General features: G+C 34.7%; 2 protein-coding genes across 6 annotated transcripts in view; one reads left to right on the top strand and one right to left on the bottom strand.

Annotated features, from left to right (window-relative positions):
• Positions 1-14,129, bottom strand: part of LOC106051150 (uncharacterized) — a 30,984-nt gene extending 16,855 nt beyond the window's left edge. The window contains exons 1-11 of the mRNA XM_056027977.1: positions 13,902-14,129; positions 12,441-12,524; positions 12,114-12,296; positions 10,498-10,546; positions 9,384-9,479; positions 8,919-8,986; positions 8,647-8,742; positions 8,442-8,537; positions 7,805-7,930; positions 7,063-7,258; positions 6,898-6,956 (exon numbers count right to left, since the gene is read on the bottom strand). Coding sequence (XP_055883952.1) covers positions 6,898-6,956; positions 7,063-7,258; positions 7,805-7,930; positions 8,442-8,537; positions 8,647-8,742; positions 8,919-8,986; positions 9,384-9,479; positions 10,498-10,546; positions 12,114-12,296; positions 12,441-12,524; positions 13,902-13,976 — 1,128 coding nt within the window. The 5' untranslated portion in view covers positions 13,977-14,129. The remainder of the gene's footprint in view (positions 1-6,897; positions 6,957-7,062; positions 7,259-7,804; positions 7,931-8,441; positions 8,538-8,646; positions 8,743-8,918; positions 8,987-9,383; positions 9,480-10,497; positions 10,547-12,113; positions 12,297-12,440; positions 12,525-13,901) is intronic.
• Positions 14,130-14,145: 16 nt separating this feature from the next.
• On the top strand, positions 14,146-24,119 carry LOC106051158 (peroxisome assembly protein 26-like). 5 transcript variants are annotated; one of them, XM_056027996.1, is made up of 8 exons: positions 14,146-14,290; positions 16,082-16,356; positions 16,773-16,913; positions 18,109-18,211; positions 18,332-18,457; positions 20,037-20,253; positions 21,448-21,579; positions 23,949-24,119. In XM_056027996.1, the coding sequence occupies exons 2-8, from the start codon at positions 16,220-16,222 to the stop codon at positions 24,032-24,034; spliced, it is 942 nt and encodes a 313-aa protein (XP_055883971.1). In that variant the 5' UTR covers positions 14,146-14,290; positions 16,082-16,219; the 3' UTR covers positions 24,035-24,119. The 5 variants fall into 5 exon arrangements, with proteins under 5 accessions (XP_055883971.1, XP_055883970.1, XP_055883969.1 ...); XM_056027995.1 differs by lacking the exon at positions 14,146-14,290 and adding an exon at positions 14,431-14,512; XM_056027994.1 differs by lacking the exon at positions 14,146-14,290 and adding an exon at positions 14,434-14,530.
• Positions 24,120-26,503: the final 2,384 nt, after the last annotated feature.

Below are 26,503 nucleotides of genomic sequence, written 5' to 3'. Positions count from 1 at the left end.
TAAATCAACCACCCTGGACAACTTTTAAACCTTTTTTAGCAATAAGTTTTGGCCAATTTCCATACTGTTTCATAGGTACTTGTAACAACATGCAGATGGTACGATGTGTTGTTATGCCGGGGATTTTACTTGAATTCAATAGTTTAAAAAAATGACGATCTAGAATCACAATTGACGATTCTTTGATAAAACAAAACTCTGGAACTTTATTCAAATATAACGTAAGTACAGCTTATGTACAAATTACAAATCAATGAGCATGAAACATATTACAGAGGCTTTTCAAACAGAGCTCTTAGAAACGTGACTGTCTACTAACCAATTATTTTATCGACTGGCGTTACTTTCTTACCCCCGCCAATTCTCTGGCGCTAACTCTTTAAAAAAATGTCTTTGTTTAATTTCAAATTAACCAATAGATTTCAAACATCATAATCACGTCCCTTGGGTAAATCCTGCTGTGCTGTCAAGTGTCTAAATTTGAGGGGTAAATCCCGAGGCTCATGTCGAGGGCTTATATTTCTTTCAAATGTGAAATGTACACACAATTCTATAATGTAATCTGTGACATATTACCCCCCCCCCCTCCATTTAGCATTTGTATGGTAATAGAAATGCTCATATGTATTAAAATTATTTAAATATACACAAAATACCATACATGAAATTATAGAAAAATGGTTGAGGTAACATATGACAAAATAAAGTCAACTTGGAGATAACAACAATAATAAAAAAAAATGTAAATGCAGTGAATAAAATTATTGATGACTTTGAACACCTGTCTCACTATTCAAGTGGTTATGAAAATGAGACAATGCTTGTCATGAACAATATCAAAAGTTGTACAAAGCATAATACTTGGATAAATTAAATCTTGAATTGAATAGGTTACTTCTCTTCATGGTGCCTTATGATGAAATTAAAATATGACAATACAAAACTGATATACTACACCTGTGGAAGAAAAATATATATACAATTATGTTAAGAATTAAATACATCTGGAAAGTGTGTCAGCGAAGACATTCTCACGTCCAGGAATTGTCTTGACCTCAAATTGGTAGTCTGTGAGTTGTAGACTCCAACGAGTTAAACAACTGTTCGCTAACTTCTTTGAGTTCAGAAATGCTAGTGGTGCATGATCAGTTAGGAGTGTGAAATGAGCCCCTAGTAGATATCTGGAGAACTTGGCTATGGCCCATACAATGGCTAGACATTCCCGTTCGATGGTTGAGTATCTGGTTTCAGCTGGTGACAATTTCCTGCTGATGAAAAATACTGGGTGCAAAGTCTCTTGGCTTTTCTGTGAAGTGTCTTGGTAATTCTGCATTAGGCATGCACCTATAGCTGAAGATGAAGCATCTGTGGCGAGGTAAAATTGCTTCTCTGGATTCGGGAGTTTGAGAATAGTGTCTCTTGAGAATTCAGCTTTAATGTTCTCAATAGTGGTATGTAACTTTGTAGACCATGGAATTTTCGTTGGTTGTCCTTTCTTAGTGAGTTCAATCAATGGAGCTATGAGTGCTGTGTAACCTGGTATGAAATGTCTGTAGAAATTACACAGACCCAAAATACTTCTCACTTGCTTTTTACTGGTGGGGACTTTGATGTCTAGTATGCGTTGAATAATGTTCTCTTGAGGTCTCAGCGAATTGTAGCTGACTTTATAACCCAGGAAGGATATTTCTGACATGGCTAGTTCTACCTTACTAGGCTTTATGGTAAAACCATGTTGTTTCAGTATGCTGAAAACTTCTTGTAGTCCTTTGATATGTTCGTTCCATGTCTTATGGAATATGCAAATGTCATCTATATATGACACTGTGTCAGAGCGATTGCCTAGTATGCTGTGAATGGCTCTATTAAAGGTGCTGCTGGCGTTGACTAGACCAAATGGCATGAAGTTGAAATGGAATAGTCCATAAGCTGTGGTGAATGCCGTAAACTGTTTGCATTCTTGTCTGACTGGTATTTGGTAATAACCTCTGGATAGGTCTATTTTGGTGAAGAACTTAGCCTCTGAAAATTTGGTCATAAGATCTTCAGGATTTGGCATAGGATATGAGTCAAGTTGGGTTATTTTATTCAACTGTCTGAAGTCGACACACATTCTTGGAGTTGTCATTTGCTTCCGTTTGACAAGAACTATTGGTGCAGCATATGGAGAGTTGGAATGTTCAATGATTCCTTGCTCTAATAGTTGGTTAATTTCTTGTTTAAGAAAGTCTCTGTAGTGTACTGGTAATGGATAAGGTCTTGCTTTTGTAGGCTTGGAATCAGTAAGTATTATATTGTGTTCCGCAATTGACGTTTTGCCTGGAATATCTGTAAATATGTCTGAATTTTCTTTGAGAATGGTAGTCAGTTCTTTCTGCTTTTGCGGTGTCATTGAATTGAGTTTGATGTCTTGCCAAAATTCAGTTTGTTTGGTAGTTGTTTGTGGCATATTGATGTCGTCAAATTCGGACGTGTCGTTTTCATCTTCTTCTGGTATGACTGCAAGACATGATATGGCTCTTTCATTTTGTTCTGGGCTTGTGGTACCTTCTGTTATTGTGTTATATTTTTGTAACATGTGGACGTGATAGATTTTCTTTTTGTTGCGTATGTCTATCTCATAGTCAACATCTGTTATCTTTCTGAGTATGGAGAATGGACCTTGCCATTTGATGAATAGTCTGTTGCTTTTGTCTGGTAGTAGCAGACATACTTGATCTCCTGGTTCAAATTGTTTCAGTGTTCTGTTTCTATTGACTCTCATTCTGGTATTGGAGTTTGCTATGGCTGTGGCTTCATTTGCTTTTTCACATGCAGATATGACTATGTTTCTGGTATCTTGCACATGTTGAAACGCTGTCTTGGTTTCTGATGAGATTGAGTTTTGGCGAATAATAGCTTCTTTGAGGATTGCCATCGGTCCTCGTGGGTTGGCGCCATAAACCATCTCGAAAGGTGAGAATCCTGTGGTTTCTTGAGGACTTTCTCTGTATGCAAACAGAGCTGCTGGTAGCAATAAGTCCCAATTCTGCGGATTGTCGCGTGCTATTTTTGAAATGCACCTCTTCAAAGTACCGTTGAATCGTTCGCAAAGCCCGTTGCTTTGGGGATGATATGGCTTTGTGAACTTCATCTTGATGTGGTACATGTTCATGAAGTCTTTGGTAATGTCAGCTGTGAACTGTGTGCCTCTGTCAGAGAGGATAACTTCTGGGAAACCAATTCTGGAAAATATCTCTGACAAAGCTCTGGTGATGTCAAGCGCTGTAATGTTGACTAGAGGTACTGCTTCTGTCCATCTTGTACATGTGTCAATCAATGTCAGGACATATCGATGGTTTCTTGCTGAAGCTACTGGCATAGGACCAATCAAATCAACTGAGACTTTTTGGAATGGCTTGTCTGTCAATTCCATATCTTGAATAGGTGCCTGTGATTTGTTGTTCTTAGGTCCTTTGACTTGGCAAATATGACATGATTTCACGTATTTCTTGACGTCTTTGATGATACTTGGCCAATAAAATTCTTTGAGGATTCTGGCTTTAGTTTTGACTACACCCATATGGCTGGCGTGTGGAATGTTATGTCCTGTTGCCAGTATTTCTTTCCTGTATTTCTGTGGCACTATTATTTGCTGAATGGTATTGTCTTTGTGCATGGCATTCTTCACCAGGAGGCCATCTGTTTATTTGGTAGATTCAGCTGTTTGTTTGCTTGAGCTTTCTGATAAAGTATTCGCAATGTTGGATCTCGTTTCTGTTCTTCTTTGAAGTCATCATGTGTGAAATATGACTTGTCTTGATGGACTTCAGTTTGACCAGTTAGAGTTCTTGTATCATTGCTAGAGACTCTGGGCATGTCGTCTTGTTCTTCAAAGTTCAACAATGGACATTCGGGAATTGGAGGTGGACTTATGACCGGTAGGGATGGGCTTGATGTAACTGGGGGTGTCCATGTTGAATGTTCTTGATTGTTGCTGGCTACTGGACTAGTAACTGGTTCTGTTGCTTTCTGCATAACTTGCGTAACTGAGGTAGCCATGTGATTATTTTGGCTAACTTGTTCAGGTGCCAAATGTTCTTGTTGTCTGGACATGGATCTTGTCATTACTGCCAAACATTTTTGACCTTGCTCTATGGCATTTGTCCATTCAGTAAGTTCTTGAGGAGTGCATTCTTTAACTCCTTCTATGTTTCCAATGATTAGGTCCACTGGTAGATTGGGTGTTACTAATGCTTTTGTTTGACCACTGAAGAATGGTGTAGTAACATAAATGATGGCTTCAGGTAATTTGCTGACAGTTCCGTTGAATGCAGTGGCTTGGACGTGGTTGCCTGTGAAACGGTTTGCGTGTACGAAGCGTTCATGTACTAATGTGGACGTGCTTCCGGTGTCACGAAGAACTTCCACCTTCTTGTCTCCTACAAAGCCTGGATAAAATTTGAGACCATTGGACTTTGCAATGACTGTCATAGTTGAGTGCTCATTGTAATAGCTTCTGTCATATGAGCTTCTGTTTGGCATATATTGTGGTCTGGAGTCCTGTGAATGACTTCTGTAGCGAGGTTTGTTGTTATCTGGTTTATTGTTTCCAGGTGCTTTGTTGAGATTGTATTGCTCTCTATTGCTGTATCTTTGAGTTGGTGATGTGGGTCTATCAAAATTTGGATTTTTGGAGACTGCCTGTTTTTTCCAACATTCATGAGTTTGGTGACCCTTTTTATGGCAAAATGAACATTCTGTGGTTCTGCTGCGACATTGAGACGTGAAATGCCCTAGTTTATGACATTTGTTGCATTTGACTTTGTCATCTGACTTATATCTTGCATTTTTGTCTTGAGCAAAGCAGACAAAATTTTCTTCAACAGATGGTTTGACTGACTTGTTTGGATAGGCTGCTTTATATTGTCTGATGATCTTGGTTAATGTCTGGATATCAGTAGGATTTCTCTCAATAATGTAGGATTGAATATCTTCTGAGTGAGCATGGGTGATGTTGTCGATAATAATATGTTGACGAAGAGCTTGGTAACTTTCTTCTATTTTTGCCATGGATACCCATCTATCAAACCACATTGACATATTAGCTACAAAAATTTGAGGATCATCATTTTGCTGTGGCCTTTCATTATAGAATTTCTTTCTATAGTTGGCTGAAGTTGCTCCGTATTGGCGCAGTAGAGCTTCCTTGATATCAGAGTAAGTGCTGCGTTCATTGATGGACAGTTGTGAGCAAATGTTGACAGCTTTGCCAGTCAAAAGGGTGAGGAGTGAGCTTGACCAATGTGCTTCAGGTAGACCGGATGTTGTAGCTATTTCTTCAAATCTTATGAGATACGAGTCCATATTGTCAATGTTTTCGTTGAAAGCCGATATTTTGTTCATTAATCTGTATTTGTCAAACATATTTGAGTGACCTTGAATTGGAATGCTTTCTTTATTTTCATTCTTTTGTTTTTCGAATTCCATTTTTTCTTTTTCATGTTGCCTTTGTTTCTCGGCGTCTTGCCTTTGTTTCTCGGCGTCTTGCCTTTGTTTTTCAGCGTCTTGCAATTTTTTTTCTTCTAATTGCATGCGTTTTTCAGATTCTTGCCTTTGTTTTTCAGATTCTTGCTCTTGATATTCTTTTTCTTCTTATTTCTCTGCCCACTGGTATGGCTTTGTGATTTGCTTTTCTTTGGCTAATTCTATCAATTCGAAGAGTCGTTGTGTTCTAGAACTGGAGGCCATATTTAACTTTTGTTAATTTCTTGTATTGGAGCAAAATGTTCAATATCTGGATTTTGGCTTTATCTCAGATATAATAATAATATAGATCCAGTGACAAAGTTCTTGAAGCCTCAATTTGCTAATAATGCTTGACAGTAGACTTGTAGTTACTGGAGTCGTATGATTGAATATATAGATCTATTGAGCCGAGTACTTTTTACTGGTTTAACAGTTGGTTAAATCTGGTCTTCTGTTTACTTTGTGCTGCACAAATGATTATTTACTGGTCTTCTTTATAATGCCAGTTATTTGATTTACTGGTCTTTTTTATAATGCCAGTTATTTGATTTACTGGTCTTTTATATTGCCAGTTATTTGCTTTACTGGTCTTTTATATTGCCAGTTATTATGTATATTGGTCTTATTCCTTTTGCCAATTACATATAATAATGGATTTCGTGAGTTAGACGTAACTCTAACGAAAATCTTTATAAAAGAATTATCGATAACCAACTGACCTGTTAAACACAGAAATTCTGTCCTCCGTTAAATAAGAATGAAGTTCCTTTGAAGAGTTTTAGAAATTGGTCCTAGATCTTGAATAAATTTCGTTAAAAGTTGTCCATGGACTTTTATTAGTCGGAGAGTGCCAGATGTAACAACATGAAGATGGTACGATGTGTTGTTATGCCGGGGATTTTACTTGAATTCAATAGTTTTAAAAAATGACGATCTAGAATCACAATTGACGATTCTTTGATAAAACAAAACTCTGGAACTTTATTCAAATATAACGTAAGTACAGCTTATGTACAAATTACAAATCAATGAGCATGAAACATATTACAGAGGCTTTTCAAACAGAGCTCTTAGAAACGTGACTGTCTACTAACCAATTATTTTATCGACTGGCGTTACTTTCTTACCCCCGCCAATTCTCTGGCGCTAACTCTTTAAAAAAATGTCTTTGTTTAATTTCAAATTAACCAATAGATTTCAAACATCATAATCACGTCCCTTGGGTAAATCCTGCTGTGCTGTCAAGTGTCTAAATTTGAGGGGTAAATCCCGAGGCTCATGTCGAGGGCTTATATTTCTTTCAAATGTGAAATGTACACACAATTCTATAATGTAATCTGTGACAGTACTCTTTTTTTAAAAGAAAATTTAATCTATTTATCCACTTACTGAAGCAATTTTGTTGAATGACACGTCAAGCGTTTCCAGCGAGAAAAGTTTTGCAAAACCTGGTTGGTAGGAGAGAAAAAAAAATTTATATAAAAACAACTCTTTTTAGCAGTTCACAGCTTGCAAACTTCTAGTTTGGTTCTATAATATCTAGAGGAACATTACCATGGAGACTCTCCAAGCGATTGTGAGCTACTCTGACGACCTTGACATTGCCCATCTTTGTGTGAAGTGAATCCACATGTTTGATGTTGTTGTGACTCAAATCCAGATGAGTAAGCTGGCTAAGCCACTGCAGATTTTGAATACTCTCAATCAGGTTGTCGCCCAAATTCAACTTTTCAATATTTGGCATCAGTTGCTGTTGGTAGAAATATATGTGTCACTTTTTACATTCCTAGTTATTTGATACTATGATGCTATAGCTGGGAAATTTCACTAATTATAATTATAAAATTATAATTCTCAAATGTATCTTTGTACATTTTTTTACAAATTAAACAATGCTATTATAGTTATATGGTTAGAATTTTCATTTAAAGTATTGTCATGTTTTCTTAACCTGCTAATTACTCTCTGGTCTAAATTAAATTAGTGAATATTTCTGGACTAAGTTGTAGGCTATATTTAAGAAAGTTTTTCAAGCTGCTATAACATCCTATAAAAGCACACCTGAGTATGAGAAAAACAAAATTTTAATTCAGTCTCTTTCAGTGGAATGCAAAAGTTAATCTATATCTATCTTATATGTTGCAACACATTTTTTGCACCAGAAAAAAGTTTAAAAAATAAACTAACATTGTCAACATTATTAAGAAAATACATTACCTTTTTGATTTCAAAATTTTGAAAGATAACCAAGCAGTTGTTTTTTTTTCAAAGAAATTGTCTTCAATTTAAAACTTACAATGCAATCTGGTATATCCGAGAAAGAGTTCCGACTCAAATCTGCTTCTACCACTAAGTCCCAATAGCCAACAATCAAAGAACCATCTTCTGCTTTCCAATGAGGTGCATCTTGTAATAAGATTTCCTAGAAATCATCGAGACCAATGTATATAGGTTAGTGCTACTACATAAATAAGCAATTAATTTATGCGCAATATTTTTTATTACCTATTCTTCAAATACTGTTATATAAATATTGTCCCAAGCATCACTTCTTAGCCTTAATGTGTTGCCCAGGTGGTAATAGTTATTAGAGATGTCAATTAGGCCAAAAGGAAGCAAACCAAGACTCCTGTTGGGGTGCCTAAGTGTTACTCATTGATAACAAATTCACAAAACAATACATCTAAGAAAATGTTCATTTTTTTTTAATGCCAAAGCTAATATAAACAATTATATGTTTGTTATCTTTAACTACTTATATTGATCTCCACCTTACTGACTTGCAGAAACAAAGACTGCTGGGATGCCTGCAATCTTTATGCATGGGGTTAAATATGGTGACGAAAAGATAATTATTCCATAAAACTTCCATGAAATGTAAGATGAAGTATCAATTTTTATGTGATAATAAAAAAAAAAGAGTATAGACCTACTTTTAAAGAAGATGATGACTCATGCACATCAAATCGAGTCAACGTCTGCTTCACAGTTTCAAGACCAGTGATGAGTCTAAAATTACACCCAGTGATCTATGGAGAAAAAAAAAAGTTAATTATTTATGAAAAACTTAAAATTTTATTTGCTTTTTTATTTCTTGATACTGAATACTTTTTAAAATATTTCTGCATTCTTACTTACCTCTAATGTTTGCAATGACTTAAACAAGGTCAAATCAAATGGCAGCTTGTTCATAATAATATTACTAGTGCCAACTGGTTTTTTACCACTCACGACCTAAACAAATGTAATGCAAGAAAAAAACCCAGATAAAACATATTAGCGTATTGAGTAAAAATAAAGTCATTTGTATTTGTCTAGGATAAAAACATAGTTCTATTCTGAGACATACATGGGAAAAAGGGTGACACACTTCTAACACCAGAGTAAGAACAAGGTAGCAGATAACTTACTTTTAAATGTTTACTTCTGGTAATGAAGTCAAGAATATGGCCTAAATCTTTCTTAAGATCACCGCTATCTGAAAAAAAAAAAAAAGACACCCCGTTATTAATCATTTTTTGTAACAAAATTTCATAAAATAAAAAGAAATAACACTAAACATAAGTTTCCTAAACTTTGCATTCTATCAATGATCACTAATATGTACCATTTTTAGAACAAGAAATACAATTTTAAAGTTAAAATCAAACCAGTGTTATTTTCCATGACTTGTACTCTCCTAAGGATTAGATGTAAAATTAAAATGTAGGATTTTCATTAAAAAAATTTTTTTTATTTAAATGGAGGTTTAGAAAGAGACTTTTGACCTCAATAAAGACGAGGAAGTTAAAGTATCTTGGTGAATGGGAAAAGGGGATGGGGGAGGGGGGGGGCAATAAAAATGATTGGTTTGTTCTAAAAGAAGTTTTCCTTACCACATGTCGGCTCAGGAAGTTTAAGTCTCTCAGTAAGTGAGTAAAGCTGGAGTGAAGTGACTTCATACTGATCTTTGGTCTGTAACAAACTCTCACCTATAACAGAATGCATAAATTATGGTGACAAATTAGTGCAATGTAGAACAATTATTTAGCTAACAAGATTTATAACAGAATCTCATCTATAGGGCAGTGATTGCAAAGACCAAAGCTCCTCACTTAGATTCAAAAATGTGAATACTGTACACTAAAAATGCATTCTTCGTTTTCTTTTATTCTTTAAGGCTAAATACTATTACTCGACAAAATATCTGCAAACTAGATGAGGAAAACATCATCAAAGAATTTGGGTTTCAGACTAGGTGAGACTGTACAGCAAATATACTAAAGGTTACTGGTCAGTAGAAAACGTTAACCAAACAGACTACAGCTACCTTTCTACTTTTTAACTGACATTTTTATGAGAGTATTTAGAAACAGATGGGGACGAAAATGTAAAAAAAAATTTTTTTTTCACAAATAAGGAGCTTACTGAACACAAAAAATTATGACCTATGAGGAAGATTCTTAAGGTCTGCTGGCCAGACAAGATGTCGAATGATAAATTGTGGCAAAGAGTAAAGCAGCAGCCCATTGAAGTAGATATCCTTCAGAGACGCTGGAGATGGATAGGTCACACCTAACCTAACAAGGCAAGACCTAACCTGGAACCCCCTAGCAAAGAGGAAGAGGGGACGGCCCAGGAATACATGGCGCCGCGATTTGGAAGCAGATGCCAAGCAGATGGGCAAGACATGAGGATAGTTGGAGAGACTCGCCCAGCATTGAGATGCCTACAGAAGGCTGATAGGTGGCCTATGCCCCAGAAGGGACCACAGGCAGAGATGAGATTAGGCTAAGTAAATTCAGCTTAGGTCCAGATCTAAAATCCAAAATAAAATCCCACAGGTCTACAGCTTAATCCTTAATCACTCTACCTTTCTGTCCCTTAAATAGCATAAATTATTTACTATAAAAAAAAAATACCAAGTATTTTTACATTCACAATCTAATAATAATAATAATAATTTTAAAAAAATGACACAATTATGCTTTTTGTTTCAATCATCTTTACCTCTATTGTAGAGATCCTCTGCCATAGCCTGAGTAATTCCATGGATCTCCTAGGAAAAGATTTTAAAAAGGTTACTTAATATGAACACAAGAACAATATTTGTATAAATTTATCAATTTCTAAAAGAAACTGGTATTAGCTAACATGATAAAATTTGAACTGTTACCTGTCCTTCAAAGCTATATTACTCTATCGAGAGGCCCTACAAGACAATGGCCCTCCCCCAACCCCCCCCCCCCTTAAAGAATCAAAACTATAAGGAGAGCTGCCTGATTTGGAAACTACTGTACAGTTCAACTCAGATATAAGAAAAATGAGAACAAAGAAGAAAAAGAACAGTAACCAAGTTTATATTTGTATAACCTACTTTAGTCATCACATTGCAATGTACAGGGATATCATTAGATTTCAGTCTATTATTCAATTTATTTTGGCAAGTGGTATTTTAAAATTACTAATCTGGCTGGTGAATGAATGTGGTATAAATACAAAATAAATTTTAAGAAAACTTTTTCAAGCTACTAAAAATCCTTGAGGCGATTATTTTTTAGCTGCTTGGTTTTTTTTTAATATATATTTTAGCAACACTATTGGAATGTGACTGAAACTGTGCTACTGCTACTTTGCAACTGGAGAGCTCTCTGACAGTCACAGAGCAGAAAGGGAAGCACTAGCACTAGCTGCTACCATGCTAGCAAATCATCCAAGTTCCCCTCACAGTCAGATTGTCTTTCTAACAGACGCAAAAACAACCCTCCAAAGCTTGCAAAACTCTGATTCCCCTTATATTAAAAACCTCAGATCAGCACTTACAAAGCTCAACAACAACAGCAAAAAAACTGTTATTCAATGGATACCAGCTCACATACAACTAGCAGGAAATGAGAAGGCTGACACACTCGCCAAGAGTGGGAGAACAAACTCACAAGTAAACTCTGCACTCTATCCAGAAGAAATGAAGAAATTAATAGTAGATAAAATAAATGAGAAATGGACGAGCTCCCATCCAAATCACAAGAAAGATGATGCTTACTATAAGCTATCCCGACAAGACCAACGTCTAATCTTTCGACTCAGGACCGGACACAACAGAATGCGACAACACATGTTCCGGAAGCTCAAAATTGGAACCAGTGAAATCTGCCCATGTGGAGTATCACCAGAAAATGCCGACCACGTCCTCCAAAACTGCTCTCTCTACCAAGAGGCCTGTATAAGACATTGGCCTCAAATCACCCCAATCGAAAGAAAACTATATGGAGAGCTCCCTGATTTGGAAACCACTGCGCAGTTCATCTCATATATTGGTCTAGTCATACTGCATATTTAGAGGGTGTTCAATATTTTTTCTATGCTACACAAAATACATTTGGCAAAAAAAAAAAATCTATACATTTCATTTATCAGAATAGAATATGATAAACATCAAAACTAACAACCTAAAATAAGAAAAGGGCAACTGCACTTAAAAAAAAATGCATGTTATACAAATTTATCACATGATATTAATCTCTTGTTTATATTGGCTGCTCTAGAAACACACACACCTACTTCATAGTATATTTCTCTATTTTTGCTTTACCAATGATTATCAAAAGCTAGTCAAGCTTACTTACATATTTATCAAAATCAAGAAAGTAGGCTAGACTTGAAGGAATGTGTTGAGCCAAACAAAGGATGATAGTCTGCAAATAGATTTCCAATTCCTTCTGACGCTTTTTGATAAAAGCTTCTGTTTGATTTCCAAATAATTTTTTAGGAGGTAGGAGAGTTTTGTCAAGTTTGTAGCTTGCTGACAGCTATACAAAGAGAAACCAAAATTTGTTCATTAGTATAGAAGGAAAAGAGCTTAAATTAAATACTACATTATATGTAGTATGGGGTGGGTCATTGTGACTTGTTTTTAGTACTAATGGATTTTCTATACCTAAAACATGATTTACCCTTTCATGAAGATCATGAAATTCGCTGTAACGATGTTTCACTGTCCATGCATAGGATCCAACAGTTACAGATATTATGTAAACCTAGACACAAAAATTTGGAAAATAAATAATCTCTAGAGACGTATAATACATGGAGAGAGATATTATGAGGAATGAAAATTCAAAATAATAATAATTAATATTCATAATGAAACTGATGATAATAATGATAATCATTGTATGATTGTAAAGTTACAAATAGACTTTCTACAAGTAAAACTATCAGTAACTATCTTAACTAGATGAGTAGATCTATCTAGTCTAGTAGATCTAAATTCTAAATAGTTACTTGATTGTATAGATCTAGATATGACCATCTAACCAATCTAGGCTAGGTAATTATCATGTCATAATCATTTCATGATCATGTTTCATGTGCATGTCAATCATGATGTGATGAGATGTATATCTAGATCTAGGCCTACTTTTTAAATTTAATAATTAATTTTAAATATTTTAATCATAGTCATAATCATGATTATGATAATCATAAAATTAGTAATCATAGTAAATAATAATCATATCATAACTCAATTACTCATACTCATGGTAAAAATTTAACTAGATTTTTACTTGATCTATGGTAGATTCTTATAACTGGACACCGACTTTCGGGAACTACATCTAGGTCAAATTTTCATTTTATTTTTTTATTTGGTGAAGGTTTAAACTTACAAAAAAACTGAAAGCAGATTCTTATTCTTCAACTATTTGGCAATAAAAATGGCTGTATTCCTATACAATATTTTAATAACAATCTAAATAATTTTTAATTAACACAGACATAATTTATTAGCAATTACATAGTGGGGTTCAATGATGGTGCTCTGTGTGCACTGAAGGGGAAAGCACAAAAATTGCGTTCAATATGAATATTGAATATAATTCTAGGAGCATGAAGTAACCCAATTTATTTTAAAATAAAATCTTGACTATGAGTGGACAGCTCAGTGGTCATTCAAAGGAATGTATACACTGATTATACAGCTATTTTTATAGTCCTTTAGTTAGACTTAATAAACTTAGTTGCAGAATAAGAATCTGCTTGCAGTTTTTTTGTAAACCGTCACCAAATAAAAAAATAAAATTAAAATTTCTAGACTAGAGTCTAGTCTAGATCTACTATGATCTAGGCATTTCTAGGGAATCTAGACTAAACTACGTTTTAGATCTGCAACTGCAAGTATAGTTAGTATTACTAAAACTGTAAAAGTCGTCTAAGTAAGAGTCTAACTAAGTTTTAGATTTAGTTACTTGACTAAGACTTAAGAATAAGTGTCACTAATTCATACTAATTCAACTAATTGACTAAGACATCACTATCACTAAGAGACTAGAAAGTTAGTAATTAGATATCTATTTATTTATTAAGTTATTAAGTTAAGTATTAGATATTAAATTATTAAATTTAGTATTTACCGTGAAATGTTCATTTTGTTCCGCCGAGCGTATGTGAACACATCTGTCTTGTAAATCTTTTCCAAAGTTAGCCATTGTGATGTTCAAGAGATTTCATTATCGGTTTGCTAGACAAATTTGAACACCAAGATTAGAGTCTTGGACTAGCTAAATCTAATCTAGACTCTAAACAAATAGCGACTGAAGTCACCATTTTGTTTAGGTTCCGCCCTTGGTTTAACGAGTAGGCTCCCTTAGATCTGGACTTTCTATGACTCGCAAAAATAAAATATTCAGGATTTTTCTTGACACTATTTAGAGTCTATATAATATAATATAGATCTAGATCTATAGTAGAGACTTAGACTTATGCTAAAGATCTGCAGATTATTTTAGGCATGACATTTAAAGTATGAACCATTTAATACATTTGTATGCTAGATCTAGGTTCAAGATCTAGATCTATATCGATTAGATGTTTTCAGATTAGAAATTCAAGAGTTTTGAGAGAAAGAATCTTGATCTTGCGTTAGCCTAAGATAAAAATAGAACTAAAGAAAAGTCATGTGACATTTGTACTTTTAAAATGGCAGATTTTATCGGTCCAACAACTTATCATGACTTATGATTTTGTAATATAAGATCTAATAGTAATATACTACTATAGAATAGATCTATATAGATAATAGATATCTAGATATAATATGGTAAAGGATCATGCCCTAATAGTATAGTCTGTATTATATAATATAAGAAATAATCCCTAAATTTAGGCTAAAAAAAATAAATGGTCTTAATAAAATTGAAAGAGTAAAGAGTTTAAAGACCAAAGACTTGTTTAAACTTAAACTAGTTTAAAGTAAAACTTCAATCTAAAAGTTGTTTTAATTATGACAAATGAAATTATTAAATGTTACTTCAATGCCAATGGCCCAAATGGACTTCATTATTATTTTTATTCATTATTTCACTTCATACATAATTGTAATACAGTAACAGTTGTATTTAGAAAGCCTAAATAATAATGTTATTAGAGAAGACTCAAAATTAAAAGTAAAGTAGCAATCATACATAAATTATTAAAAAAAACACTGAACTAACCATAAATCATAAAGGCATAACTTTCAAATAAAAAAAACAAAATCTAATAAAATACTCAGAAAGTCACAAATATTAAGGCACATTCCTCGTTCCATTATATTCCATATGATAATATCATATGCAAGGACAAATTTGTAGAAATGCTCCTTCTTCCCTAGGCCTAGTGTAGACTACACATTAATTAGTTTCTAAGTAAATGCAGAAAAGAAAAGGAAAACTATACCATCACTATGAACTGATCTAAAATGCATCCAAAATTCAGCAAAAGCACTGTTTATGTCATGTTTTGTACAAAACATCAAAACTAAAGTGTTATGATGGTAAAATGGGTTTGTCCTTTCTATGTTGCTAAAGTCAAAGCTAGAAACCACAGGAGATATTATAATTCAGCTTACCAATATTGAGCTGGAATCAAGACTTTATATATTCTTTAAGAACACAATACCATCAAAGTCATAACATTATTTTTTTCCCGTTTAAGTCTTTATTTCATTATAGTTTTATAATTGAAATAAAATAATAATGCTAAATTAAAAATGTGGTTTAATTATTGTTTTTTAAAACCTAAACAAATAGGAAATAATAGTGTTCCACTAAATTCTCTGATTGTGCAAACTGTTCTGTTAAAGAAAAAGTTTGGGAAAACACTGGACTAGATAACACCATTAGTATAATCACTAAATTTAGAAACATTCGAGGACAGAAGTACTAATAATAAATAAAACACTGAAACATAACTTACACATGCAAAACAAAACCTTAGAAGACACAAAGATAAAGGCATATTTTTATTCTAGGACTGATTCGTACAAAATCGTCTTGTTCCCTGGTGCCATGAGAGCTTGAAACAGGTTGCCTGATTCAGACAGGAAACAAATTATTTAGCAGAATTTACGTCACTAATTAGCATGTACAAAAAGATTAACACGTAGGACAAAATTATATTGTCTTTTGAAGGAACTTCTGTTATTTATAAGATAAGATTGCCTTTCTAGTAAAAAATTATACTCTGGAAATTTTGTTTAAATTTGAAAAGCTGTAGTTTTATTTAGCTTATTAAGTTTATGAGGTTTTCAGATATTATCTTTTGTTTTCTCCAGGCAGGACATTAAACTTTTTGTTACCTACATGGAATAGATTCCAGCTCTAGAAAACAGATTTCAAGTTTTAGAAGGCTGTTTTTTTTGGTGATGGGTGCATGATACTGTGTATGCTTTTCTCAAGAATAGTCTAGCAAAATGAATCAGTTACATTTAAACAAGCAACTTTCAGATGCAGTGGACTTGTTTGTTATGGCTAAATTTGCTGATTGTTTTTATGCTTGTGCAGATGTTATAAAAACAGCAAAGTTTGAGCCAGAACATCAACATCAAAGGTATATTGTTGCTTCAATTTCCATTAGTTTGTCAGCACAATTGAAATCTCGAAACACAAAAAACACGAAGGACTAGACTTAATGCATGAAAACCTGAAAATACGGTACATAAAGCAAATGAGTATCCTTATTTTTTCAAAAAAGTACAATGGAGTCAATAATTTTCTTTTTTTTTTTTTTAAATAACTTCTATAAGTAAAGAAATTCTACAAATTTTTTGATTCATTGATTCGTTTAAGTTTTTTTTTTGTTTTAGTTATAGGGCTATATACAGGTACTGTATATAATTATATGGGAAAAGTCAAGTTTAAAGAAATTTATTCTATACAAATTTTTTTTCTTTTTTACTGTCAGATGCAACTTGGGTTGTAAACTGTTGAGCCCTTTAACTTTCAAAAATTTCTTTCTTTCCACAGCAATGAAGAGGTCATAGAAGCTGCCATAGCACTAGGGATCCAGGCACTGGCAGAAACAGACAATTGGCATCATGTGATCAGCTTTATCATTGACACATATGGGAGCATTGAACTTTGCCCACCAAGAATTGTTCAAGTCTGGTAAACTTTTTACCAGTATCTTTTTTTTTTCTGTTTGGAGGTTGATCTGTATCCTAGACTTTAAAGTTTTAGTCACAGGCTTCAATACTTGTGACCATCATGTCTTTTACTTCCATTATGAAAATGTTCTGTCCACTTATCTTCAGTAGTTGATTATATAATATCTGTTAACTCTTTCTCTCCATAATTATTGTCCATGTTCCAATGAAACTATTCATTTTGTTCATTTGTGTTTCACTCATCATCATCATCATCATCAAACTCCATTAGAGTGAGGGTTTGAGAGGCTCAAATCCTCTCTTGCAAAAGCCCTGTAAAGAAACCCTACTGTCTTGCGTAGTGTATAAATGTCGCCATACAGGTTGAGAATTTTGGGTTTCCCAGACCTGTCGAGACGGAGATCAGCAAGTCTGGGGCAGTCAAACAGAATATGAGGCATGGTTACCTCTTCTTCCCCACAGCGGGGGCACCATGAATCAAAATTTGGCCATAGCCGCGAGAAATATGAGCCAACAGGACAGTGGCCTGTCCTGCACTGTGCTATAATAGCTTGCTCAGGCCTGGACAGCCTCCACCATGGGGAAATACGGTCAGGGTGCCTCATGCGCTCCCAGACTCCACAGGCTTTTTGGGACTTCTCTCAGCACTCAAACCACTTTGTGTTTCACTACCCTGTTATAATTTAACTTCAATAACTTTTTTTTGTATGTAATCAGAAAATGTTATGTTAGGTATATAATTATAGAAGAACACATGCTCTTTTTATATAACACAAATTTAAGTTTATAAAACCAAAAATTAATTTAATTTAATGGTGTTAAATCAACATTGGTACCTATCGTCAGTTAGGAGAGAAAGAGTTTAAGGGTAGCATAACATTGCACTAATCAAATAACATTCTAATAAACCATTGTCTGGCAAAAATATAGAACTTGTTGACCTTAACGTCTGAAATAAGAGAATAACTTTTGATTGCTCTGATTACATGTGTACTTTTTATTAGGTAGAGAGGGAGATGAAGATTATTATTTTCGTGTCCCTTGGTCAATTTAAGTTTAAAATTTATACAAATTTATTAAATGAATTTCACAATCTTTTAGCACATGGGAAGAAAAATGTATTTATTTGTTTTAGCAATGAAAGTGAAGCTTTCACAATTGTTTAAGATGCATAGATATTTATTGTATTCCTGCAGTATCCTGCTCCATGCACATGTAAAGGAATATTTGCCTTGTCACAAACTAGTACAAACGTGGTTGAAAAATCCACAAAATTTGAATCACAGTCAGTGTTCTAAGGTAAGATCATTTTTCTTATATTTTCAAGAGGCTAAAATAAATATTTTAATCTTAAAATTCTGTCATAACGAATCTTTTTCCAAATACTTGAGCTAGTTGTGTAATGAATCTCTTGAACAGGTTGTGCGAATTTACGCCCATCACATTCTTTGTCCAACTGGATCCTATGAAACATTACAAGAAGTTATTAACAGCTGTCCATCCCTCAGTGATTCAGATAGGGCAGCACTTCAAAAATTACCACAAGTAATTAAGTGTTTGTTTGTTTATTTACTTAAGTTTTACTAAACATGTCGCAGTTTGATGAAAAATTCGAAATGAACAATAATCCTTGAGCTGAAAAAAAAACAACATCTCCTTGTTTGTCAATGTTTTAGATGTCCTTCATACATGAAGAATAAAGTACTCGCAGGACAGCAGCGAATGTTAGTAGGAAGGGTTTGAACATAAGAAGATTGAGACTGTCCAGAGTGCAGACATCCTGGTGTTGAGATGTCTTACAATATTAATACTACAGAATTAATACATTGAATGTGTCTGTTGCAACAAGATATTCTGAATATTTATTTTAAAAAAAATTTAGAGTGCCTTCTGCAACTGTTTATGTCGAATTAACATATTGATTGGAATAGACATTTTTAGGATTCTGGGATTAATCCTGACAAAGAAGATACAGGAAATCCTTTTATGACCATGATTTGGAAAATTTAATAATAGTTTAATGAAAATAGCAATGTTCGGTTTCATTTTCATAAAAATACTCTAGTTTTAATGTGCTTGAATAAATATTAACAAGATTTTGGAAAAGATTTCGTATACTGATACTTGCAGACTAAATCAATAGTTTCCCCATTCATGTTTAGTTATTGCTTTATAAGTTTTGGACATTCTTTCAGAAACTAGGATTATTACATTGTGTGCAAATGTCCTACTGGACTGCAGGGAATGGAAGTGAACAGAGTTCAAACTTGGGACCATCATAATGACAGGCTGAAGTACATACCATGCGAGCAGTCAGCCTGTTTTGAAACATGAACAAAGTGATTTTAAAATGTCAGTAGAATGGCTGCTCGTAAAATGATTCAGGATTTTCTTCTCTCTGGAGTTAGTCATCTCAACTCAATCTCTCCTGCCGTCTTTATGTCCCTTCCACTCGCTATGATAAAATCTAGTAGGCCTATCAGCCTATACTACTACAATTAAAATGTAAGCATGTAAAAAGAAATATAAATTTGAAAACTAAGCAGCTAAAGTAAACAGTCATTTGTAGATGAGATTTTAAAATGTGCTAATATCATGTGGTGTTCTCATCAAGTTTGCCATAGAAATGTAAACAGGAAGCTTTGAATCCAGTTGTATGCTGGGAAATCCTTGTTTAGGTGAAGCAATAAGGGGGTTCCTTGTTATGAAATAAAATATTTGAATCTTTCAAGTAGAAATCATGAAAAAAATAGAACATGCCTTAATATATATTATAATCCAAATTAAATAATATATCCATAGTAGTAGACTTGATATGAAGCTTGAAATTTATGGACTGAACATACTGATTTTTTTAACCCTGAAATAAGCTTGTCTTCTCTATATGTAGCTTTTCAATTAGAAAGTTTGTAAAATTTTCTAGTACCAGAAATTAAATATCTCCAGCATACCAGATTTAACTTCTGAAAATATCTATCTAGATGTATTCACCACCCAAATCCATTGTAACAAATAGCATTACTTGTGTAGTTCTGGGGTATAATAAATTAAGTCTGCGTTTCATCTTTTAACAAGGTGGATTACTAGAGACCATTTCATCTTCAATTAAATTGTTTACTTCTAGGCAAGAAGATTTGAATCTCCTAAAACGTTGCCATTAGAAAATTTTAAGGAAACAATGCATCCTGGCCACCATTCCATACAGGAAATTTCTCCTGCGGAGGAAAAGAAAGCTAGATTTCACCTCACAGATACAAACACAGACACAAAATGTAATTTAAATATTGTTAGAAACCAGAAGGACAAAAGTAGAAGCACTTTTGCAGACCTACCATCTAAAGGTGAGAAATACACTGTCCACAGGTATTTTAAGTGTTATAATTTGCTTAAGGTTTCTTTCGTTACCACTTTGAATTTGTTAATGAGATACTCTCCTTTTGTGTATTAGTAAAACTAATTTTAGTTTTATATCTTAAAATCTGTGATGGATTGAAAAGGGGAAGTTTGGACACATTGTAATGCATCTTCTACAGTATTTCAACTTGATATGTCAAAAGAAGGGGTTAAATAAAGATTAGATCTCAGTTAACAATTAAAATTCTATTCATTATATCTTGAGAATATGTCTATCATGAATGGATAGGTAGAGCATCGATGTAACATGTTATAAACCTGTTGCCCACACTGATAGCTAAATCAATATAAATTGCTTCCTGAAATTTCTATCCTTACTGCTTATCTTCAATTTAGTGTTTCTGTCTTACAGTCTTGAATACTTTGTCTTTCCTTCTCTTGAGCTCTTCTATGCATAATGCTTATCTTCTCTTCTTTTGGATCTTGCTTGTATCTTCTTTCTATTTTCTGAATATTTTTTTATGAAATTTTGTATTTCCCCTGTAAGTGGGCGAGTGACCCACGACAACAATTTCTGCTTTCAAGAATGTTTGAATTGAATACTTTGTTGACAATAAGGAAATATGATTTCTTTTTCTTCTTCTTCGTTCTCATTGTTATGTTGGAGTGTTCAGATGACTAGACCAATACATGAGATAAACTGCGCAGTGGTTTCCAAATCAGGGAGCTCTCCATATAGTTTTCTTTCTATTGGGGTGACCTGGGGCCAATGTCTCACACTGGCCTCTTGGTAAAGAGAGCAGTTTTGGAGGACGTGGTCGGCATTCTCTGGTGATACTCCTTATGGGCAGACCTCCCTGGCTCCAACCCTGAGCCTCCGGCACATGCACCGTCGCACTCTTCCGTGTCCGGTCCGGAGTCGTAAGACCAGACGCTGGTCCCGCCGGCACAGCCTCGTCCTCATCAAAATATGATTGAAATGTTAAATGGCTTGCATTAATGAGCTTCTAGACATCCTAATGTGTTTTCAATACAACTTAACAGCTTAATTTATATTTATAATTTATAGTGCATTCCTCACTAATCTTCAGACTTGAAGACAAGCCTTATTATTAACGGCTTAAGTATTCTGCATTTGGCTTAAGGAAAATCAACTGTTGCACATTTTTATTTTGCCTCAGGAGTGTCTATGTTGACAACCTTGTGCAAGACAATCTTTGTTACTGCCAGAACCTTTGTGGAATCACAGAAATCCATAGGATTGATCATCATGGGCATGTTAGCTTTCTATGCCATCATACAAACACAGAGCGGTAAGATCCCTTTAAATCTTGTTTACTTGGGTTTTGATTAGGTTCCTACTGGAGGATTAAATGGGTTTCACTTGAAATTTGAGATGCTGGTATCAAGTCAGTTCATGGAAATGGTTATAATTGAAGGTGCATGTTGTTTCCAATTATTCAGGTTTGGATGTGTGGCTGAGTGGCTCTATCAATGGAGCTCAAGTTTGAATCTCAATCTGGATGAGTTGTGTTTTCTGAGTGTATAACGGCAGCACTAAAACCTCTTCCCAGATACTCCCTATTCCACACAGAAATGAGATTTGACCAGAGATGTGCTTTACAAAAGTAATTTTAAATATAAAAAAAAGAGGAAGTCAAGTAAATAACTAGAAGCATTTCATAGCACAAATGAATACAAAATTACTCATTTCTAGGCTTGGTTTTCTGTTGATAGGACTAGAGGTGGTTTATAATGATATAAAGTGTGGACACGCTCAGTGTTCGGTTTCCATTATAGATGGTAAATATCTCAAATATGTATCAAAACTGCATCATATCTAAGGTAGTGTGTAGTTTAGAAGCTTCTATTTCAATTTTTTTCAACTATTTCTGTACAATAACTTCTTTGAACATGCTTTAGAACACTCATTTATATCAAAATTTATATGCCTGAGACGCATAAATGGGCATCTCTTGGAGGGACCATGTCTCCAATCAGGAAGTTTTGAGATTGGCCAATATGAACAGCATGTATGCTCTCCTGACACAAAGAAGATTACGCTGGCTCGGACATGTCACCCGCATGCCAGATGGTAGAATCCCGAAAGATATCTTATATGCTGAGCTTGTGGAAGGAGTCAGACCCAAGGGCCGCCCAAGACTAACATATAGAGATGTCTGCAAGCGAGACATGAGAGCCACAGGCATCAGCGAAAGTATGTAGGAAAACATAGCCAAAGACCGGAGTGCATGGAGACAGACTGCGTGCTGGGACAACCCTTGCTGAGAACAAAAGAATTGAAGCGGCCTTAATCAAGAGGGAAAAAAAGAAAGCTGCCCTGTCCGCTAGCCCTGAATCAGAGGCATACACATGTACGAATTGTAGCAAAGTCTGCCGTTCTAGAATTGGCTTGATTAGCCACACCAGATTCTGCCCCGTCTCAAGATTAAGCCAAAACCAGTGACTCATTTGGGCGCATCCATTGCCTTTCGAGACAAAAGGAGCCATATACTTCATTGAGGATAGCTGAAAACAAAGAAAAAAAAAAGGAGACAATAATTCAATAGGCCCAACCAGGCAATGTGTGAATACACTGCCATCTTCAAGTTCATAGATACCGGTAATCAGATTGTGCTCATCTGTGGAGGGCTGCCTGGTCGTTCGGTATGTGCGCTGAACTGTCGTTCAGGCGTCTTGATGGTTTCTGGTTCCTACCCTGCCTGCAACCATCTCCTGTCGTCCTTTGGGAGGTTTGGACTAGGAAGTAGATTATCTTCAACTCTGAAGGAACATCCAAAACAAACTAACATATTTGACAATGAAGGAGAAGCTTACTGAGTTTTTCATTTCATCAAGTCCTAGTGTTATCAGGGCACTGTGTACTATACATTTTTATATTTAGATCTTATGGCTAATAAATTACCTATTTTAATCTAGTCACCCAATTGTATTAAGTGCTGAATTAATAACTAATTACTAAATTATTTTTGAAATAATTAAGCAGAAAATAGGCTTCTTTGTTTTTATCTTGTTACTGGTATCTTATAAATTACCTTCGATGAAGTCCAGTAGGGAATCGGCGCCGGAGGCGCCATTATCCCGTTGATGGTTAGAAAGGCTTTTATCCAACCACCAGGCCTGGACATGGGGCTCTTCACCCCTGTCCTGTCTGAGGGCACCCAGCGGTAGACGGCCATATCGATTGACTGGGCCAGACCGGGCCGTGCCGCGTACCGTCCCCGAGTCTTAAGTCACCCGCTATAAGTGTCAGGGACAGCGCTAACTGCGGGGAGCTTGTCTCATATTCCTATACTGTAACCGCCACTGTTCCGTGCAAGGGCCGCCAATCCAGCAATCCGGAACTGATGACGACCCCCTTTGTGGAACGGCGTGGCGGACTTTTTGGACTGGGTTGCAGGTTACTTGTTCCATCCCCACCCCGAGTGAGATAAAAAAAACAAAAGCTCACCCAGGGAGACCTGCTAGAAGGCCTGGTTCGCTACTCGTTCTTTGCCTGTCTAGATCCACCTCTGGATGTTTCCACCAGAGGGCCACGCTGAGGCGACGGGTAGCTGGAAATCCTCCGGCTTATAAATTACAGACTTTCATTCTTACATGCTATTAAATTTCAGCTAAACCTGAGAAAAAATTTTTACAAAGCTGCGTTTTTCTTTTTCAGCCGATCCTGTCTCAAGTCTTGGTAGACTAGTCATACTTTGGAAATTTTTTATTTCTAGATTGAAACAATTCTCTTTCAATAAGTAACCAGAAAATTGTTACAAGGTACATGTATTATAGAGCGTGCCTACTTTAGACCTATACATTTTGTGAATTAAAAGTTTAAATTATATGCATGCAATCTGTGTTGCTTGAATTTTACAAAATTTATGTAATGTTAATTTTTAATTACCTGTACCTACAAGGGTAGGTAACCTAAAATCTAAATCTACCACCGGCGGACAATGGTGCCTGCGCTGGATGTGGCGAAATTTGTAGGTCACAGCTGGGGCTGTGCAACCATGGGAAATACTGCATTCCTCATTAATCTTCGGACTTGAAGACAAGTCATGTATGAGATGATCGTCACTTCACAACTGGAGGTCATTGGTCTTGATGTGGTAAATGTAAATCTTTTTTCACAGACAATTACAAAAACTATTTATTCATTTAAATCCAATAAAGCCCCTTTCATTTTTTTTATGTTCTGTAGAGCTCTGTTATGATGTGTTTTCAATATTTTAACTCTACTAATGTAGATTTAGGTTAAGACCTAGACAGCAATTACCGGTACATCTAATATATATATATATAGGTCTGTGATCTAAAAATTTCATTGAATCACTAAAATTAGAGAAATAATTGAGTTCTTAAAAATAAACCCAATTTTTAGCAGCCCCCAGAAGGGGAAAAGACGCTATTAGTTTTGTGTGGAATGTCTGTCCGTCCCATTTAGATCTCGAAAACTATTTTAGTTCATTCAAAGTTCTGATACAACAGCTACTTTTTTCTTTTCTGAAAGCGAAAAATCTAATTTTTAAAATCATTTATGCAAGCAGTTTTTTCATAAAAATACACCTTTTTTTTTTTTACAACTATTCACTATTAATAGTAACAAACACTGGACGCTCTATAGTAGGGGAGAGAACTAAATCTATCTACCATATTTTAAACCTATTTGCCATATTTTAAACACATTTATGCAAATGATTTTAGTTCTCTGTGAACAAATGTATTGCTAAGACAAGTTCTGTCATATGTCATACTAACTACTGGGTCAATTACATAAAAAAATGTAGAAATTTTTTTTAGAGATAAAAATCTATTTGGTACCTGCATATAATTTGGACATAATTTAAAAATTAAAAAGTAGTTTTTCATATTATCTTGTGATCTGTAGGGTGGGACCATGGCTATAGAAAACCTAACTAAAGGAAATTTATTTTTTTTTGAGGATTTTGAATAAGAGACCCTATACAAAACAATTAGCTCAATTAGATATTCATTATAAAACATCAGAAAGGCCAGGTACACATGTAACTTCACATTCACCTATCCTTTGGTCTGCTGGGGCACCACACAAGATCTGTCAACCTTCTTTCTCCATTCTTCTCTTGTCATTTATCTTCAATAGAATTTCATTCTTTTCTTTCTGAAAATATTGAAACCTGCTTGGGTGTACCACTTTGGGGGCCGATTTTGAGTTTGTGTTTCCACACAAAATGTCTTTGTAACCTTTGGCTGGCAATTTACTTTGGTTTATTTTTAAAATATTTTTGAAAAGCCCCTATTTATTACATCTTTTTTTTTTTTTTAAATCTATAAATATTATTCCCATCAATTATTAATTTTGGTTGTGTAGCTTTTTTTGCAATCACTGGATGAAAAAAAAAATATGGTACTAACATCAGACAGTAGCCTAGAGATCTATATGTTATGGTGATGTCTTCCACTCTGAAGCTAAAAGATAAGTTTTTCAAACGACCAGGCAAACCTAGTTGCAAGCTGTACATTTTTCCACACTAGACACAGACCAAGCCATTGTCCATCATGGGTCTACTTAAGTTTATCCTGGTTTAAAAAATTCATTGGTCCAACTTTGTACATTTCCACCTCTATACACATCTTTTCTAGAAGGTTTATCTCTTCTGTTCTGATCTGAAAGCACTTGGCTTCCAAATCAGGTGCCAGGTTCAAATCCTGGTGAACAAACATATTTTTTATTTCAGCATCTTTAGGGCACCTCTGAGCCCACCCAGGTCAAATGCTGACCACAAACAGATGAGCATTGAATTACACCCTCTGCCCCATACATTGCAAGGTCTTAAAAGGTGGGAATTTAAAATGTATTTTTTTCTACTGGAAGTACTGTTGCTACAACTTCATCAGGAAATAGTAATTATCACTAAATAACCAAGATACTGGGCAAGAGGAAACAAAAGTAAATATACTTTCAGTTATCACAGCAAATTAAGTCCCAAAAGTTTACTTTCAAAGCTAAGATATTAAGAGGAGTAGTGCATTACATTATCAACCATGAGGAACAAATGAACATTATAATCATTTTTCCTGTAGCATTTCAATGCAAAACACATGCCCCAACCAAGTCTGTAAATTTGGACATCATTACTCAATAAAGTTAAAGATAATTGGCCACCATGTTTTTGTTTGGACTGGAGAAATGACCATAAAAAAGAAAAATATATAAAAATGTAATGACAAAGAAAAACACTGTAG

The sequence above is a fragment of the Biomphalaria glabrata genome, chromosome 4, assembly GCF_947242115.1.
Source record: "Biomphalaria glabrata chromosome 4, xgBioGlab47.1, whole genome shotgun sequence".
Lineage (NCBI taxonomy): Eukaryota > Metazoa > Mollusca > Gastropoda > Planorbidae > Biomphalaria > Biomphalaria glabrata.
The sequence above is the reverse complement of the archived record's forward strand: the minus strand, read 5'-3'. Positions and strand labels throughout refer to the sequence as shown.